General features: G+C 38.8%; 1 protein-coding gene across 3 annotated transcripts in view; it reads left to right on the top strand.

Annotated features, from left to right (window-relative positions):
- The window catches only part of LOC122093775 (integrin-linked protein kinase 1-like), an 86,631-nt gene that overhangs the window by 52,113 nt on the left and 13,290 nt on the right, over positions 1–21,228 (top strand). For 2 of the 3 annotated variants that reach the window (XM_042664251.1, XM_042664252.1), the window contains exons 7-11: positions 2,097–2,159; positions 2,289–2,410; positions 10,898–10,983; positions 11,791–11,912; positions 17,658–17,769. In XM_042664251.1, coding sequence (XP_042520185.1) covers positions 2,097–2,159; positions 2,289–2,410; positions 10,898–10,983; positions 11,791–11,912; positions 17,658–17,769 — 505 coding nt within the window. The remainder of the gene's footprint in view (positions 1–2,096; positions 2,160–2,288; positions 2,411–10,897; positions 10,984–11,790; positions 11,913–17,657; positions 17,770–21,228) is intronic. The other variant, XM_042664253.1, reaches the window with a different exon arrangement.

The raw sequence follows: 21,228 nt of genomic DNA, 5'->3' as shown, positions 1-21,228 counted from the left end.
GAGCCTAATGCGAAGGCTCGATAGTTGAAGGTGATGGGTGAGCAAGGAGATGAGCATGTAAGTTTCGGGTCAAAAGGAGGGTTGGATTGGATCCGATCCGTCAGTTTGTGGCAGTGGGTCAAAAGGAGGATGGGTTAGGTGGGTTGGGTCAGCGGAGGGCTCCAGGTTGGAAAGGAGATCAGGGTTGGATGGAGAAGGGTATATGATGGGCCGGTTTAAGAGGTTATGGGAGTGGTGGGCCGCAGAAGAGGAAGGAGAGATAAGTGGGCTGTTAGTTGGCCAGAAAGGAAGAGGGATAAGAGGAGGGCAAGTGATGGTGGGGTTTGAACTGTCCAGCGGAGAGCAAGATAAGGAAGAGGGATTGATGTCCGCAGGTGTCAGCACAAAAGCAGGGCATGGGGGTGGTAAAGGAGGATAGATAGAGAGAGAAGGCAGGGGGTTTGCAGAGGCGACAATAGGAGTAGGAAGGAGGGAAAGAAAAGGAGGGTCAGAGCAACCTTCGGCTGCCAGAGAAGAAACAACAGCAAGGGAGCCAGATCCATAACGGGAGGATCGAGGCGACAGAGAGCCTTCATTAGAAGAAGAGGAAGGATTGAACAACAGAGAGAATCTGTTGAAACCATTGGTCTAAAGAATGGAACCCAGTGGTCCGCTCGACAAAGGTCTAGCACTGGGGGAAGGTTTTCACAAGTTCGGGGACTAGTTATACGGCTCTGGTCATGAAAAACTCTTCGTCGATGCTTCCTCCCTCTAGAAGGGCCAAGAGAAAACCGATCAGTAGCATGGAAAACTTCGGCATCAAACGAAGCAATCTTGGGGGTGCCCAAATGATTTGCAAATAGTACAAAGAGGAGGCATCCACTCATAATGAATTACTTGAGAAAAAGAGAAACCATCTTCATCATATATAGCAACTGAGGAGGGGGGTTCTACTTCTGCAGAGAGCTACACACATATTCTTGCAAAGGCCAATTGGTCTTGAATGTGAGTTTGGTGGTCCGAATAGAGAGGCTTGCCTAAGAGAGAGCTGATAGCTGAGACCTTTGGCTCCCCAATAGTGGAGGGGGAGGTTTGGCAGGGAGATCCAAATGGGAATAGCTTTGATGTCAACCTTGGTGAGAGATTGATGCTAGTCCCATTGCCTGAGCAATTTAGGTTTCTTTCCGATGAGCCAAGGACCACCCTCAAGAGCAGTCTTCTTTTCATCTTCATTTGAGAAGTTCAAAATGAAAATTCCATTGTCAAGGAAGTACATGTGAAGCATTCTGGAAGTTCGCCATTGCCAGAGAAGAGAGGCATTAAAAATAGGAAAAATGGATCTACTTCCTAGGAAGTGCCCAATGAGGCAGTTGCTCCATTTCTGAATTTCCGAATCAAGCAACCACGCAGGGCAGAACCCAACTAAGGAGTCATTAACAACAGTAGGAGGGACAAAAGATAAAGGATGTCCAACACGGGAAGGATGGGTGTTGGCAGAGGCTACTGTTTTCCAGGATTTTGGAGGGATGTATGGAGGGAAGGAGAGGAGGGTGGAAGGAATGGGGGCGATGGGAGGAGAATGGGAGGAGGGAGTGGATGGGGGTGGGGAGGAGGCTCGGATAGGTTCAGAGAGAGGAGAAGCAGAGGGTGGGAGGGAGAGGAGTTCTGGCAGTGGAGGAGGGAGGGGCATGAGAAGGCTCAGGGCATCGATATGTTTTTTTTACCAAAATGTTGACTGTAAACCTTTATATTTCAAGAGAAGTCACACAAAGTGGTATTTGGATTTGCACCCTTGGTTGGCAGTATATGCCGAACTCTATTGTATAGCTTGTGTAACAGTGTTTATTCTACACATTGTTTTAGTACTAGAAGATAGAAAACACAAGTCAAACAAGTAAACGTGATGTATGGCATTTACAATAATTGTGACCGAAATGACTGAAATTTCAATTTTGACTGAAAAAGTGTTCTATTTTGTGTGGCAATTCGTCTCGGCCATGCCGAAATCACTGAAATTTTTGAAATTTCGGCGATGTTTCGCCACGTTATTTGAACTATGATGGTAACTCATGAAACACTGTAGTTTCTCATCCTCCCAATTTCATTTTGTTTTCCAGGGGAATGAATTATTTGCATGAGAATAAGCCTGAAGCTATAATTCACCGAGATCTTGAGCCTTCGTAGGTTCTATTATTCGATTTTGTCACATTCATTGAATTTCTTATGTAATGTTATAGAAATTTGCTCTAAATGTGCACTGAAACGATCGTCACTGATGTTTTTGTTATTGCCTATGAGTACGATAACAGAAATATATTGCGGGATGATTCTGGACATCTAAAAGTTGCAGACTTTGGAGTTAGCAAGCTGCTCAAAGTTGCAAATACTGTCAAAGAAGATAAGCCTCCGATGTGTGGCTTAGATGGAGCTTGTAAGTGTACTTTTATCTGAATTTTTTTTTTGTCTGGTAATCTAGCTTCTTCCTGAGGAGATGCATGTTTGTGTTTAAGTATTTGGTAATTATTGATACGGTATTGTCTATGAACATGTACTGTCCCTGTGAATTGTGTCATTTGGGCCATCATTTGTGAAGTTATAATATTGAGTTTTTGCTGTAAAATGGATGTCTAGTCTATGTGTGCTTGTGTATTTGAGCTTTGAGCTTTGATTTTTGAGGGGAAAAAATTTACAATATTCTATATTTGATTCTAAGGGTGTGCTCCATTACCATACAAGAGATGCCATGCAAATTGTTGGTTTGAATGATCTTGTTTATAATCGTATTTGGTTGTGTTCAATGTCTTGGGTGTAAAACTAATCTTGTAGAATTATCATTTTGGGTTTTAGTTTAGTTGTAGGGTTTGCTCGAGTCCTATTATGTTGTTGGTTTTGGACATATTGTTTAGTTTTATGTTCTAGTTGTTAGTACCATAATTGCCACGGCGCCAAGGCGAACCAAGGCGCTGGAGGGCTGTCTAAGCGCTTAGGCGAGAAGGCGCCCGCCTTAAGGCGAATACGGCGCCAAAAAAGACATTACTATTTTTTTAATATATCTATAATATCTAGTATAACTGTATAACAATGATATACTTAATTTTAAATTGTTTATAAAAAATCAAGCCTTTAAGTTATATCAAAATAGAAGAAGCACGATTTTAAGCAACATCAAGGGAAAAAAGTACACACTTTAAGCAACATCAAGAGACAAGAATCAACATTCAACATGAAATTCATATCAATGCAAATTGCAAAGTGATATATTTTCTAACATGAGAAAACACAACAAAAAATAAAAAAATTATTCATAAAAAAGCTATAAATAAAACAAAAGGCATAACAACATATAATTCCTAATGAAATATTATAAATAATATAATATTTAACTATTTAAGTATGTAGTTAGATATACTTATCTCTATGATGCCCAAAACGAGATCCACAAAGTCTATGAACCCTGATATTTTAATGTTTAACCCCCTGTCAATCAATACATATAAGTTAGTGATACTAAAACATTAAGCAACAAGAGAAACCTTGTTCCTTAATATATGAGTCATGACTCATGATAGGTGATAGGCTATGGGTTCCAATCCTACCTGGGGAGAATTAAAAACACCTAATGGAAATTGAGAAACATAAAAATAAACCAAAATGCTAAACTTTAGTAAGCTTTAAAGTATAAATTTTAAAACAACAAAATACACCATCAAGCTAAAATTTGTTCTTGTTTAACCATAATCAAGCTAACAAATCAACATCTACTTCTTCTTCCTCCTGTTGTTGTTGACTCATAGAATCAGTTGGCCCATCACCAAAGTCTTCTTCAATATCTTCATCATCACGCACCACATCGTGGACCTCTTCTTCAACTTCATCATCTGACGATTCCTTAATAGTGGCCCTTCCCCTACCACGACGTGTGTAGCAAATATTGGCTGCACTTGTTGATCCTTGAGCCCCTCCTAGGTAAATTGTGACCCCCCACCGATGTAGATGCACCAACTGCTCTATCAACATCTCCCCATGTGAGTTCGTCTCCAGGATGGACTAAATCTCCATCTTCTTGATCCCCTGTTATCCATTCACTATTCCAATTCATTTCATCAAGAATTAATGGATCATAATTGCTGCCCTTTTCCCTTCTTTCTTGGAACCTTGAATGAAGCCGACGATTATATTGGATACAAACTAGATCATTCAAGCGCTGCTGTTCTAGTCTATTCCTCTTCTTGGTGTGAATCTGAATCCATAAATACTCTTTATTTAAGTCAAGAAATAGATGTAAAAAGTATAATTACAAACTAATATTTAAAAAATACGTACAAAATCAAATGTGCTCCAATTGCGCTCACAACCGGAAGCGGAGCAACAAAGGCCTAATATGCGTATTGCATATTGTTAAAGCGTAGGGGCCGAAGATCCATGTGTTTGCCACCAAGAGACTATATATAAGGAAAAAATTAGATACACATATTGTTAAATACTTATTAAAATTAAAAAAAAAAAATACTTAGTACTTACTAGGATCCAATGCTCCTTCACCGACCATCCGTTGTTTAAAAGCCAAACTCCTTGAAAAGCTACCTTCACATTTTCTGTACATTTGAGACTCACGTATGATCTTGTCTTGCACAGTTAAGTCGGGCACCATTCTTTCAATAACTGACATGAATGCATCTTGTATTTTACATGATTCTTCAAAAGGGGCATCATTGATGTGGTCAAAATATTTGCTAGCATTTAGGTAAAAGGCAGCAGCATATAAAGGTCGATTCATTTGGACCTCCCAACGATCATCAATAATTGCTAACACCTTCTTCCATGACCGTTCTTTGTTAGCAAAATTTACTTTTATCCTTTTTTTTGCTATTTCCATTGCCAAATAAACTTCAGGCAATGCAGGCCTCTCATCACCATCTACTAACCTCAAGACAACTAAAATTGGTTGGGATGCTCTTAAGCAATCTAGTACACTGTTCCAGAATGTTTGGGCAAGTATTGTCTCAAGTACTTTCTTACCTGCCTCTGTCTTGGACAACTTAGAACTATTCCAATCATCAGATACAAATAATTGCTTCAAGGCATCCTTGTTCTTGTACAAACTTTGTAGTGTCAAGAATGAGGTAGCAAATCTTGTAACTCCAGACCTCACCATATCTATTCCATTTGTCTTTTTCCTCAAAGCATCAAGTTTGTAATGTCTGTAGATAAAACTTGTCATTGTTTTTGCCCTCTCTATTGTTGTTTTTTAAGCTTTCAACTTGCCAATGTCCTCTAACATGAGGTCCAAACAATGAGCTGCACAAGGAGTCCAATAAAGCTTACTCCGTTTTTCCATCAACATTCTACCAGCTGCAACATAATTAGCTGCATTGTCTGTAACTACTTGTACCACATTATCCTCCCCAATTTCTTCAATTTTACTATCAAGCAGCTGAAATAACATGGCTGCATATTGAGACTCACTAGATACATCTACAGAGCCCATAAAATAAGTCCCCAATGGACAATTGACAAGGAAATTAATCAAGTATCTACCTCTCTTGTCAGTCCACCCATCAGACATAAGAGTGCACCCATGCCTTTTCCAATAATCTTCATATTTCTTCTTGATACAGTCAATCTGAGCTTTTTCATCTTGTAGCAAGGGCACTCTCAACTCATGGTAAGAAGGGGGCTTATATCCTGACCCAAACTGTGCAATGGCTTCAACCATCTCCTCAAAGCTCCTTAACTTGACAGTATTGAATGGGATGCCAGCTTCATAAAACCATTTTGCAACATATGCATTAGTTTTCTTTCTGTCTGCATTTGATCTTAAGCTGCTTTGTATTGTTGTCTGGGTAGAACCTTTAGACCTCCTCTCACCAACTATTTCTTCAGGAGTCCGTCTAAGATAAGAATCTATCGGACCCTTTACTGCCACTTGTGTAATAACATTAGCTTTATTCCTTTTGGAAGATGTCCCAGAACTTGGTACAAGGTTCTTTATTGAGGAGTCTATAGTTGGGGGCCTTGGTACACCAGACTGGAGTTGCCCTCCACTTTCTATCTCTTCAGGCAAATCATCTCCCTCCTGATGACCAACAGAATAATCCTCATCAAATACATCAGGCTTCCTCTTCTGATTTCGCATGATAGCTTCATGCATCTCTCTAGAAATTGCTGCAGTTGTCTTTGGGCACTTTGATATATCTCCATACCCACCAATTAAATGTTGCTTAAGCCTTTTGATTCCTCCTTTGGCATCTTTTCCACAAAGTGTACATCGCACTAAGTTCTTATCATTAAGATTTGGCCAATATCCATACTTCCACCCGGGGTCTTTTGATTTGGCCTTCCTAGTTGGATCTTTGCTTGGATCATATGTTGATGCGCCAGTGCTAGCAGATGGCCCGCCACTACCACTGGTAGCCATATCTATTTGAATAAACTACAACACTACACAAATATAAGGAACAACAACAAGAGAAACTAAGTAACAAAAAATAAGAAAAAACATATCACTCTACAATGCACTTTACAATATAAAAAATAAGGGTAATTTACAGCGCCACCCCCTGAAGAATGCCAATATTAGAGGGACACCCCCTCTCTTTCACCAAATTAGACTCGGACCCCTTGCCGTCAGTCACTGTTAAGTGTCGACTTAAAATGACCATTATACCCTTGCTATTGAAAAACTCATATTTTTATATTACAGTGAAGCTTTCAAATACAGAGAACGACGAGGAAGACGCTTCCCCTTGTTCTCTCCTTCTGTAATCATCTTCTACATCGATAACTTCAGTTGCGTTTGGGGGAACCAGAGGAGTCAAGACATTTACTTCTTCTGCGCCTTGAAGGGCTACGGATTGAACGGGATTTGAAGAATGGTTCTGGTTCTGGTTTCGGTTCCGGTTCCTGTTTTGGTTCCGTGAAACCCTTTCCATTCTTACGGGCGGAACGTAATCTTCATCTCTTTCCTCCTCTTCCTCTTCCTCTTCCTCTTCCTCGTTGTCGTCTTCTTCTTCTTCGTCTTCTTCCTCTTCCTCACTCCTCACCTACAAAAGTATCAAGTGGATTCTATGTGATTTCAAACACGAGTAGACTTTATCAACCACCTTAAGAAGCCATATCCACAATTCTCATGAAATTGTCTTGATCAAGCATAAAGATATCTATGCACTGCCTCCAGCAACCACACATTCCCCAGGTTAAATGGAGAAGAAATGATGGGAAGTTGACTTACCGAATGGAAGACCAGTCAAAGCCAGCTGTGCAATTTGTATTTTTCCATGTTCTAACCAAGCTTGGAACCACTACAAGCATTGTTACTTTAGCATCCTACAGATAGTGCAGAAGGGATTCATACAAATTAAGGACTAAATGGAAATAAAGCATCAAATCAATTCTCAGTTACAAGATGTTCAAGTGACTAAAAACGAGTGAATCAGATACTTCTTCTGCGCCTTGAAGGGCTACGGATTGAACGGGATTTGAAGAATGGTTCCCATTTCGGTTCCCTGAAACCCTTTCCATTCTTACGGGCGGAACGTAATCTTCATCTCTTTCCTCCTCTTCCTCTTTCTCTTCCTCGTTGTCGTCTTCTTCTTCTTCTTCGTCAAATTCTACAGATTCTTGTGGTAATTCTATTAAATCTGGCGTCGATGCGGTTTCATCGTCTTCTATCCATCCATAGTAAGGAAAGTTACTCGGCATACAGATTTCAGCCATCGCCATCGATTGAAGGAAAAAAAGGAGCAGAGGCGGCGGCGGTATTTGGATCGATGAGGCCGGATCTGTCGGTGGAGGATATGGAGCAGAGGCTGCAGCGGGACTCCTCTCTTCCCTACCCTATTGTGATTCTTCTTAAGCCTCGGGCTCCAAAATCTTCAAGCTTCCTAAAAAAAGAACAGGGCTCACAGCTGCTACCATCCCGCTGACCTGAAGAAGAAGAAGAGCTAGAGAAGAAGAAGAAGAGAGGATTTAAAAAAGAAAAAGCCTTATTGCCGGACCTGAACCGCTGACCAAAAAGAGGATTTAAAAAAACAGAAAATAAAGCCTTATTGCGTCGTTATTGTCGGTACCTTCACCGGAAGGGGTTGCAGCGGCCGATCGACTACTCCGACTTTCTCCTCCAACTCAGTGACTCACGCGGCGGATATGGAGCAGAGGCGGTGGCGGTGGCGGAAGGGATCTTCAATCGATTTTGGGAATACAACCATTAAGGGCAATTTTGGTATTTCCCTATTTTAAAGGCAAAATGGTATTTAAGAAAAATTTGAATTGCTGATGTCAGCATTTTTTATATATTTTGTAACGATGACTGACGGCAAGGGGTTTGAGTCCAATTTGGTGAAAGAGAGGGGGTGTCCCTCTAATATTGGCATTCTTCAGGGGGTGGCGCTGTAAATTACCCAAAAAATAATAACTAATTCACTAATGCACTAATGCACTAATGCACTAATGCACAACAATAATAATCATGCAATCATAAATTCATAATACAGAATTACAGATTACAGTCTATGTATACTTGCAGGGGAAAATGTTTTATACAGAAAAAGCATGGTTATCACATAAATCAAAAGTAATCTGTATTTTTTCTGTATTGATTACAGCATTTGAGAACATCAGAGGGGAAAAAAAAACCAGATACAGACGAAGAAGAAGCAGAGGAAGAAGAGAGGAAAAATAAAAAAAACCTAGCCGTAGACGAAGAAGAAGCAAGGGAAGAAGAGGAAAAAAACAAAAAACTCAGCTGTAGNGAAGAAGAAAAAAAAAAGACGTAGACGAAGAAGAAGCAGAGGAAGAAGAGGGAAAAAAGAAAAAAACAGAATCGTAGACGAAGAAGAAGCAGAGGAAGAAGAGGGAAAAAGAAAAAAAGACGAAGAAGAAGCAAAGGAAGAAGAGGGAAAAAAAAAAAAACATTCGTAGCTCGAAGACGAAGTAGCAAGGAGGGAAAAAAAAATTACAAACATACCTGAAGTCGAAACAGAGGAAGGAACGATCGATTTCAGCCAATCGGTCGGTTGAATCCAAAGTTCTACGATTGTAATGGCAGAGAGACTTCACCGGCCGGTAGAGAGAAACATGGAGGGTTTTAATTTTTAAATTATAAACCTTTCATGTTATATTTCCCCCCACCACCAAACCTTTTTTTTTTTTTCACTTGAGGAGTCAAAATGATTCCATGCATCTCACACCATTTAAAAACCTGTACTTCATCAAATGAAAAGTTTACAATTAGAATATAAAAAACAAATAATTAAGTGAAAAAAAAAAAAAAAACACAAGGAGGTCGCCTTTCCTAACAAGTCGTCCAAGGCGCCAAAGGCGACCGCCTTTTATACTTAAGCAATGGCGTCCCTCGCCCTGTCCCTAAAAAAACACTTGGATGACTAGGCGACGCCTTGACAACTATGGTTAGTACTCATGTAGTTTCTACTTTTAGCCCTACTCCTTTGAGTTTCATATTTCTTGTCTTGCATGCTTTCGTTTCGTCTGAAAAGTTGTTAGTTGCAACATTGAGCAGTATTGTGTTTAGTCAGGCCACGACCGGCAATTGTCAGATAAGTTGATTGAGACCAAATCAGGTAGTTGGTGCCATCAAACTTGATGGAGGTAGCAGCAAAAGGGTGGTGCTCATTACGTCCCTGTCCATCAGAACCTGAAGTTGCAGTACTCATGTCTGACATAATGACAGAGACCCAATCTGAGAGAAAACCGATTCAAATATGGAGATTTCAGATATCTCCAAAACTAGCCATCAGAAAGACTGTAAAACTTGACTGAGTTCTTCCCTAAGGAAGGTAAGTATCTAAAAATGAGCTTTTGACAAGAAATAGCTGAAATTGATTGAGCAGGGTTTTGGGAGAAAACCCTAAAATTAGATGAGATTGTAGATATCTCCAAATATACCTATCAGAGAGCATAAAACTTGACTGAGTTCTTCACTAGGGGAGGCAAGTATCTCCTCCAAAAATCAGCCTATTCTGACTTGTGATGGCTAAAATTGATTTTTCAGGGTTTTGGGAGAAAACTCTAAAAGCTGGGAAATCGATGATATTTCCAATGACTGCAGGATTTGATCTTCAATAAGAGAAGACTTGATCTTTAAGGGAAGAACTCAACCTTCAAACAAAGGGAAGAATCAATCCACATAAGGTGGGCAGCAACTGTCGATCTCCAGAGGAAGCATATCATGCTTTAGCAGAGGTAAGATAGAGGGCAGCTACTAGATCCACAAGAGATATCACCTCATTAGTGCTGCCCTTCTAGGCAGGGAGAACCAAGATAGGGAAGGAGAACTGTAAGAGAAAGAGAGTGGTGGTGGAAGGTGGGGGGCTGGTGAGGTTAGAAGGGAGAAATTTTGGAAGGAGAAATCATGGGAGGCTGTAAACCTAAATTAGAAATTAGGCTCTGATACCATGTTAGCAGAAAGAATGGAACTGAATGCTTGGATGGATTGAGGGACCAGCCAACCTCTTTATTTATAATAAAAGAAGAGAGGAGAGAGTTACAAAATAGCCCTCCTCATAACAGACTCTAATTAATGAGTTGGCTTTGGGGGGGGGGGGGGTGAAAGCGGTGCACCCAATTTATAAAAGAATGAGGGAGAGAGTTTAGAAATACCTCCCCCATAACAGACCTAATTAATGAGTCGGGGGGAGCCTGGTATGCCCCTGTGGCATACAATACATAAGTCAACAAATTTAATCTTATTATCTTTGCAAATGAAAGTTTGCTTACTTTTGTTTACACTTTACATAGGTGATTAATAGCATCTAATGAAACTGATATATAATGCGTAATGTAACTAGTGTTTTATATCTGCAGTCCATTTCTGAAGAATTGTCGAATTTTAATTTTCTTAAATTGAAACTGCAGTTGGTTATTATGTAATTTTGACCAACATATTCTCTCTCGTGAACAGGCCGATATTTGGCACCTGAAGTGGTTCGAAATGAAGAATATGATACAAAAGTAGATGTCTTTTCGTTTGCTTTAATTCTTCAAGAGGTAAAAGCTAACATCCTTTCCCCTAGGATTAGATGTGGCATAAAACGTGTTGCTAATGTCTGTCAGAAAAAGAGAGATGTATTCCTACTTATAGCTGTAGTGATTGAACCTGTTTGTGAGGTTATTTGCTTAGACCCTGTTTCGTTAGATGTGATGTGAACTGAAGTGAAGTGAAGCAAAAAATTATTTGGTAAAGTGAAGTAAGCGAATGAAAATGAGTGAGCATAAATAGCATATATATATATATATATTGAAATCATTTTCTGTGTTTGATTGTAGTGCAAATTTTTGTAAGCTCTACATATTTTTTCTCATGGGGTAGTCCTTTATGTAAAAGGGATCTTTTATTTTATACACAATAACAGATATACAACTGAATTTTGTTAACCCTTACTTTCTCTATGTTGTGGTCCCACTTGTTACTAAATCAACTTTACTTCCAATACCCCATTGAAAATTTTCTTTTATATATTTACTTCCATTTACCTTATATCACATTAGCAATGAAATTTTCTTTAAAAAAATTCACATCTAAGAAGTGGGGCATTAATGGAATGCTTGTGCTGCTACCATTTTTTACTTACCATTTCCTTGTCTACATCTCAGTTTTTGTCAATCTCATACAATCTTTTCCTAATGATAGGTGATTGGTATTGAAATTAATCATTGAGTGAGATTTTGTCCTTGTAGGTGCTGAACACACTCTTAATGTAGGAAGAGTGTGAGAGGTTAAGGTTTACATGTTATGGAATAAATTCACTTATGTTTCTGGCATAATGATAAAATATGGTTTGTGCTGCTGTTTAGATGATTGAGGGCTGTCCACCATTTTCTTCAAAGTCAGAAACTGAAATTCCTAAAGCATATGCTGCAAATGAGCGGCCACCTTTTAGGGCTCCAGCAAAATATTATGCTCATGGATTGAGAGAGTAAGTCCTTTTCTTCTTCATAACTTTGTAACTTAACAGTAACCATTGTTGCTTTTTACTTTCTATTGGGACATTTTGCAAAGTGAAATTTAGAAGAAAATGGAAAAGAGAGAGAAGAAAGATGGCTGTAACCTTTGGGAGTCACAACCTTATGTTGAGACTCCCACTTCATTCAATATTTATAATAGTGGCATGTGACACCCCTGCCAAGGGCATAAAAAGAAATAAAGGACTTAAAAAGAAAAACAATATCGTCAACATAAACAGCAAGGAATATCCTTACCACACCAAATCACCTATAGAAAACTGAGTGATCACTGTCACTTCTCGACAGTCCAAACTCAAGAACCACATCAGTAAATCTGCCAAACCATGCCCGAGGGACTGTTTTAAACCGTACGAGGACTTCTTGAGCTTGCACACCATCCCAGATGCCCCCCTAAGCAACAAACCCTGGAGGTTGCTCCATATAAACTTCCTCGTGTTGATCACCATGAAGAAACACATTCTTCACATCAAGTTGATATAACGGCCAATGATGAAAAGCTACAAGAGATATAATAATACAAACTGATGCAAGTTTGGCAATTGGAGAGAGTGTCCAGATAGTCAACTCCATGAACCTGGGCATACCCTTTGGCAACCAACCTTGCCTTCAACCAAGCAAGGGAACCATCAGCGTTGACCTTAACCACATACACCAAATGACAACCAATAGTAGACTTAACCAGGAGGTAAGGGGACATGATCCCATGTCTGATTTTCCTCCAAGGCCAATAATTCTTCCTCCATAGCTGTCCTTTAGGCTCCAGCCAAGACTAGACAATGCCTCTACAACAAACATAGGAACAAGATGTCGAGAAATAGTAGAAATACAAGAATGAAAAGAATGTGATAAACCAGAAACAAAATTAAAAATGGGATGTTGGGTGCAAACCCTAACACTCTTACATTGAGAAATTGGAAGATCATGATCAGAAATAGGGATACCTGACTCAGAATTTGCAGACGAAAACGATGAGGTAGGCATTGTAGAAGTGGGGGATGTTGGATCTTCCTGACGATGAGAGTATAAATCTGAACAACTGGTGGAGGAGTTGGTGTGGTTGCAATAGTTGGAACTTGTGGAATTGAGTGATGAACAATACAAATGGGAAGATCATCATCTAAATCAGACATAGCAAACGACTCCGAATAAGAGGTGGACTCAAAGAAAGATACATCAACAGTAATAAAATATTTTTGTAGTTTAGGAGAGTAGCATTTATATCCTTTTTGGGTATGAGAGTAACCCCAAAAGATACATTTAAGAGCTCGAGGATCAAACTTGGATGACTCTGGATGATGATCACAAAGAAAACAAACACAACCAAAAACATGCGGAGGGAGAACAAACAAAGGATCAGAAGGAAACAAACCGGAAGAAGGCATGGTATTAATAAGATAGCATGGTGTTAAAACAACATCAGCCAAAAAAAACTTGGCCACCTTCATTTCAAACACAAGGGACCGAGCAACTTCCATAAAATGTTTATTCTTCCTTTCAACCACACCCTTTTGTTTTTTAAGGGTGTCTGAACAAGAACCATAGTTGTCACGGTGCCAAGGCGAACCAAGGCGGTGGAGGGTTATCTAAGCGCTTAGGCGAGAAGGCGCACGCCTTGAGGCAAACAAGGCGACCAATTGTTATTTTTTCTATTTTCTAACATTATTTAGTAAGCTATATATACCTTGTATCATAAAAAATCAAGATTAAGTAACATCAAATCATTAAAAATCAATATTTAGCCTTATTAAATCATAAAAAATTAACATTAAGTCATATTAAGTTATAAAAAATCAAAATTTAGAAAAATGCTCTGATTCTATAACAAGTTTGACTGGTCAAATGATATTATTTTTACATGAGACTTTTTGTATCAGTTATAATGTAAAATCAACTTTCCAACAAGTCTAAGATTTCTTAAATCTAAGTTGTAATACAAAGTTATGCTTCGGTCAAACTTATTTTTAAGTGCGCGAATAATATTATAATCGCCTGAATGAAAATAATTTTATGGATATCAAAACAAAAAATTATTTTACCGGACTTTTGGTTTTTAGCAATGTTTTAACATGATAGAATTTATAAAATTTTCATAATTGAGAAAAACTCCAGCATTTAAAAGTTGAAAATCACCCCTATAACCAAAATCCAGTTTTTCTTCTTGGACTGGGGGGTTTACTTTTTATCCTTTTGGAATTTGATTTTTAAATTATTTTTATTGGATTCAAATAGGGGGTATTTGCTTTTTTATGAATAATATCTTAAGTAAATGAAATAACGAATATAAAAAGCATTTACTTAAATGATATTTAGCATAAATAAGTGCCAAAACATAAGGCGGTATGCAGTACAATAAGGCGACTGTTGCCTAGGCCCCAGGCAAACCTCCTGGCCGCCTTGGCGACGCCTTGACAACTATGACAGGAACATTGATGAACCGTGCCACATTCAGCCATAAACTTAGAAACGGGACCACAAAATTTTTCTTTGGCAAGCCAAGCTGAGTCTGAATTTCAGCAATAAAAGCACAAAAAATGGAAAACAACTCGGAACGATTCTTCATTAAATAAATCCTAGTGACTCTGGAAGTCATCAACAAAAGTAACAAAATATTTAAAACCCAACTTAGATGTGATAGGACAAGGACCCCATACATTATAATGAATTAAAGAAAAAGGGTGCGCAGACCGTTTATTGACTCGAGCGAGATAGCTCACACGATGAAGCTTCCCAAACTGACAAGACTCACACTCTAAACTAGAAAGGAAACTAAAACGAGGATCGAGCCGTTGTAGACTGTGCAAAGACGGATGACCCATGCGACAGTGAATTGATGAGGAGATAGAACACTTGAACAAGCAACTGAAGGAGAATTATCTTCAAGAAGAACATCCCCCCCCCCCCCCGATTAACAACCTCTACCAATCATCTCTTCGTCATAAGATCCTGAAAAACACAAGAATCATGATAAAGGTTATAGAACAATTGTGAGCACGTGTAAGTTTGCTTACAGATAAAAGATAAAAAGGAAACTGCGACAAATGAAGGACTGGCGATAAGGACAAAGAAGAATTGGGATGGATTGTCCTAGTCCCATTAACCTAAACTAGAGAACCATTAGCTAAAGTGACACTGGAAGACGATTTCTGAAAAGAGGAAAATATACCTGAAACACCAGACATGTGATATGAAGCACCAGGATCAATGATCCAGGGACGAGAAGAAGATAGACATGCAATGGCATAACCTGTAAAGTAGCAGTGGAGGACTGAGAAGTCTGAAACTTATTGTACTATGCAAATTCTTCTCTGTCATCATAACCATCTTCCCCTCAGATGGTCCAGGTGGAGTGGTGGACTCAGTTTTTGTTGTTGAATTAGCAAATTGCTTCTGAGAAGGTTTGCCATGAAGTTTCCAACAAAAACGTTGGACATGCCTTGGTTTGCCACAATAATGGCATGCCCGTACTGCTTCGAGGATGTGGGATTACCAATAGCTTTCCTTTTGCTACTTCCAGTGCCAGTACCACATGTACTACCACGGCTAGTGTTCTGAGACACAAGAGCTGAGCTGTCCACAGGTGTAGAATCATGAGTAATCTCGCGAGATACACATGAGACACGAGAGAAGAGTATCCGTCAGAGATGCTACCTTGTCTCCCCTAAGTATTTGAGAATTAAAAGAGTCATAAGACCACCCAAAAAGCCCATAACTGCAAGCTGCTCCCTCTAGTTCTACATCTTCTGCATGTCACCACTAATAGGAAGTAGAGAATTCAATTCTTCATATATTTTCTTAAAATCAAAAAAATATTGGGTCAGCGAACGACCCTTCCGATCAACTCGATAGAAGTCTTGTGATAACTCATAGATGCGGGCAAGATTGTTCTGTCCAGAGTACAGAACATTTAGACATTTTCATAATTCCTTCACAGTATCAATATGGGTGACAAGATCGATAGTCGAATTCTCTGCAAAATTTAGAAGCTGCCCTAGAATTTGTGCATCAACAATATCGCATGTAGTATCTGTAGTAGGCTTTGTCTTTGTGAGATGATCTTGTTGATCACGACCAGTCAGAACCAGTTGCACAGTTTTCTTCCATTGTTGAAAATTGGCAACTGTGCAAGTTTCTTCTATGTGATTCTATGAGAGGATGAAGATACAACCTCAGTCACTACACTCTTTACTTCAGCCATTGATGCAAAGAAAACAAGAAGCAATTGTCCACAAAACCTTGCAAAGAGTCGATCTCAAGAACCTTGTTCCAGAGAAAATCGAAAACCCTACTCCAGAGAAAAATCAATCCACAATAGATTGATCCAACAACCAATCAATCCCAACAAAGTAACCCTTCAATAGAGATCAATCGATCCCCCAAGACCCTGACAAAGCCAATCCTCTAAATACCTGGCCAAATTTGATTTTCCATAGAATCCTGACAAAATCTATTTCTCTAAAAGATTGAACTCTGGACTTCAATCTCTAATCCACAAATCATAAATCACAAATGGGACCTAGTTCTTAAGGCTGGTCATGAACTAGTCTCTAAAAAGTCACCAAAAAAGCAGCATAGGGTGTTGTGCCACTGTCAAAGAGAAATCGAAAGAAACTTCAAAACAAGACTCTTGATGACACTCACCCTTGATTGAAAAAGGAACTTGTGTTGATGAAAACCTGTAATAATTGTATCGGTCCCTAAGGATCTTGCTCTAATACTATGTAAATTAGAAGAAGAAAGGGAAAATTGAGAGGAGAGATGGTTGTAACCTTTGGGAGTCACAACCTTATGTTGAGATTCCCTCTTCATTCAATATTTATAATAGTGACATGTGACATAACCCTACTAAGGGCATAAAAGGAAATAAAAGGAAAAACAATATAAAACATAAAGTTACTGCTCACGAGTTACTGTTCACACGAACAATACCCATGAACACTGTTCACATGAACAGTGCTGTGATCCCCTTAATCAATGCTTGTAACAGAACTAAACCAGATGTCAAAAACATTGATGTCTATGGTACATGGTTTACTTGGGCAGTGACAATTGTCAAGGCATAGCCAATGCACCAAAGTGGTTTTTTAGGACCTACATAACCAGTTACCAAGAAGTCTAGGTGATGCCTAGGTCCTAAAATACATTGGAAAAAGGGGGGGGTGGAATAGAGAGAGAGAGAAATGGAGGAAGGAGAGGGAGTTTCTACTTACCTGTCCCGCTGCAACAACCACCACTCCTCTATCTTCCAGAATCAAAGAGGAAGATATTTTTTATTTATATATTATTACTCCGTTTGTATTAATAGTATAAGTAAGATTAAGATTTTAATTTTACATATAACCATGGTTCGAAATCTTTGCGTAAAATTTCAGAATTTCGGTTTTTTTTTTTTTTTTCCTGAAACGAAATAAGGCCTAAAATAACATTCGTTCAAAATTTCGACTGTCTCGGTGGTTTCGGTTCCATTTTCATATTTTGAAGAAAAAACACACCAAGTCTCCAACAAGCTTCTAATTAGCCACATCATCACACATTGACTTCCATTGGACTCCTACAAGATCTACACATTCAAAGCCTCTAATTAGCCACATCATCACACACTGTCTCGGTGATAATTTCCATTGCTTTCCATACTTATATAATCCCAGTATTTTTTTGTTTTTCATTTGGGAAACTTAAATGCTTTATTCTGTTTTCAGGTTAATTGAGGAATGCTGGAGTGAGAAGCCGGTCAAGAGACCAACTTTCAGAGTAATAATTACTAGGTTGGAGGCTATTAATAACCATCTTATTCATAAGAGTCGGTGGAAGGTGTGTACTTTTGACATCCTTTATTACTCTAGAATATTGTTACAACTTGCGAGTAAATATAAATCATGGACATTAGTGACGTTTGATCCATCACAAGGACATGTTTGGCATGTAGTAAGACTTAGATGGGCATGAGTGTGTAATTGAGAATCACACTCCTATTTCATTAGTAAAAAATTATCCTGAAATTAACACAGGATTAAAATAAGCTATATATTAAAAAAATCATAATGTTGGGACTGTGGCTGTTGTTGTCTTTGTTGTCAACATGGTCAGTTGAGGAGCACACTCAGACAGAGGTTAGTTGGATGAATAGTGTGGAATGTCAAGTGCTTCAGGTAGAGTCAACAAACAGTGAGATGGGATAGTGAGTTGTCTGTACATGTGAACACTGATGTGCATAGTTGTCACGGCGCCAAGGCGAACCAAGGCGGTGGAGGGTTGTCTAAGTGCTTAGGCGAGAAGGCGCCCGCCTTAAGGCGAACTAGGCGAACAAGTGTTATTTTTTATTTTTTCAATTTTCTAACATTATTTAGTAAGTTATATATACCTTGTATCATAAAAAATCAAGATTAAGCCACATCAAGTCATTAAAAATCAACATTTAGCCACATCAAATCATAAAAAATTAACATTAAGTCATATTAAGTTATAAAAAATCAACATTTAGAAAAATGCTCTAATTCTATAATAAGTTTGACTGGTCAAATGATTTTATTTTTACATGAAACTTTTTGTATTAGTTATAATATAAAACCAGCTTTCTAACAAGTCTAAGATTACTTAAATCTGAGTTGCAATGACAAAGTTATGCTACAGTCAAACTTATTTTTAAGTGCGCGAATACTGTTAAAATCGCCTGAATGAAAATAATTTTATGAATATCAAAACAAAATATTTTTTTACCGGACTTTTGGTTTTTAGCAATGTTTTAACATGATAGAATTTATAAAATTTTCATAATTGAGAAAAACCCTATCATTTAAAAGTTGAAAATCGTCCATATAATCAAAATCCAGTTTTTGTTCTTGGACTGGGGGGTTGACTTTTTATCCTTTTGGAATTTGATTTTTAAACTATTTTTATTGGATTCAAATAGGGGGTATTTTCTTATTTATGAATAATATCTTAAGTAAATGAAATAACAAATATTAAAAACATTTACTTGAATGATATTTGTCATAAATAAGTGCCGAAACAGAAGGCAACATACAGTGCAACAAGGCGGCTGTCGCCTAGGCCCCAGGCAAACCGCCTGGACGCCTAGGCGACGCCTTGATAACTATGCTGATGTGTACTAGTGATGAAGATGTCCAGTGTAGTGGCAATGTCAATTTGGAAGCTGGAAGTTACAATGGTGATGTGGCAGTGCTGGAAGTGATACACAAGTGATTTGGTAGTGTTGGAAGTGTCAGAAAGTGATTTGGCAGAGCAGGCAGTGCAGTGGCAATGAGATTTGAATGTGTGTAAGTTTGATTATGATAGTGAAGCTGCTGGACATGTGTGGCAGTGTATGATGGTGTTTGGCAGTGTATTACAACGCTATTCAGTGATTGGGAGCATGTGGCAGAGTTAGAATATGTAGATGAGGAAGAACAATGAGATGAGAGTTAGAGAAGAAGAGGGAGAAGGAGAGGAGGCGACGGTATGGTTGAATGGTATGTTGTGAGTAAAATCTCACTAACACCAAATATATTACTTCGCTAACATATTTACAGGAAATTACACATACTTCCCTAAGGAGGAAAAAAGGAAAAAAAAAAAATAACATGACAAATTACTAAACTACCCTTAGAGTAACATAACTAAAATATCTAACACTCCCCCTCAAGCTGGAGAATAAATATCATGCATTCCTTGCTTGGACAACGGAGAACTGAACTAATGATAAAGAAGACCCTTTGTGAAGATATTAGCCAGCTGATCTCCAGTCCTCACAAAAGGTGTGCATATGTAGCCAGTGTCAATCTTCTCTTTAATGAAGTGTCTATCCACCTCTATGTACTTTGTCATGTCATGTTGCACAGGGTTGTAGGCTATACTTATGGCTGCCTTGTTGTCGTAATAAAGCCTCATAGGTTCCTTAGTATCAAATCCTAACTCTTGGACCAACCTTCTCGACCAAAGAAGCTCACACGCACCATGAGCCATGGCTCTAAATTCTGTCTCTGCACTAGACCGAGTCACCACAGATTGTTTCTTGCTCCGCCATGTAACTAGGTTTCCACCTACAAATGTGCAATAGCCTAATGTAGATCTCTTATCAGAGACTAAGCTAGCCCAATCTCCATCAGTGAAGCCTTCTATCCTCATGTGGCAAAAATAGTCTTTTTCCTGGAGAGGACTTCAAGTACCGGAGAATGCGGTAGACCGCATCCAAGTGCCCACTCTTGGGAGCATGCATAAACTGACTCACCACCCCCATTGTATAAGTAATGTCTAGACAAGTCAAGGACAGAAAAATAAGCTTCCCAACTAGCCTCTGATATTTTCCTGCATTAATAAAAGAAGGGCCAACGTCTTCCCCCAGCTTATGATTTTTCTCAATAGAAGAACTTATAGGTTTGCAGCCTAACATTCCCGTTTCTTTCAATATGTCTAGAAGAAACTTCCTTTGTCATATATTTATACCCTTCTTGGATCTAGACACTTCAATCCCCAGGAAATACTTGAAGGGTCCTAGATCCTTAATTTCAAACTGTAATGGTTCCATTACCACGCTTAGTGAACAGTGTGTGGTCAGCCAGACTTTTGGAATAACCATTTTTTAGGATGGCCTGTCTGAACCTTTCAAACCAGGTCTTAGGAGATTGTTTAAGACCAAACAGAGCCTTCTGGAGAAGGCACACCTTTCTTGCAACTAAAGGGAACTTAACGTCGGGAGGAGTTTGCATATACACCTCTTCTAAATCTCCATGTAGGAAGGCATTCTTCACATCCAATTGATACAATGGTTAATCCTTATTTGCTGCTAGAGATAAAAGGACCATTATGGTGTTATGGTTAGCCATAGGAGCAAATGTCTCTTGATAATCAATCTCATACACTTGACTGTATCCTTTTACCACCAGCCTTGCTTTGTACTTCTCAATAGTACCATCTGACAGGTGCTTGATTGTTTAGACGCACCTGCATCCAACTGGAGTTCTCCCTTTGGAAGGCCAACCAATTTTTTTCCTCAGTCATGGCTTGCTTCCACTTAGGGTCTAACATAGCTTCAGAAAACATTTTTGGAATAGAAGCAGATGAGAGAGCAACAGTAAATGCAACACCTGTAGGGGAGAGAGAGTCATAGAAAACAAACTGGGTTATAGGATTAGTACAAGCTCTCTTTCCCTTCTAATAGCAGTAGGAAGATCTAACTCTGATGGGGAAGGAAGGATATTACCTGACTGAGGAGGGTGGATCTTAGGAGTTGGATTCAAAGAGGACTCTTGGCAGTTCCTCTTTGTGTACGCA

Source organism: Macadamia integrifolia, chromosome 11, assembly GCF_013358625.1.
Source record: "Macadamia integrifolia cultivar HAES 741 chromosome 11, SCU_Mint_v3, whole genome shotgun sequence".
Taxonomy (NCBI): Eukaryota; Viridiplantae; Streptophyta; class Magnoliopsida; order Proteales; family Proteaceae; genus Macadamia; species Macadamia integrifolia.
Note: the sequence above shows the minus strand (reverse complement) of the source record. Positions and strands in the feature narration are given on the sequence as shown.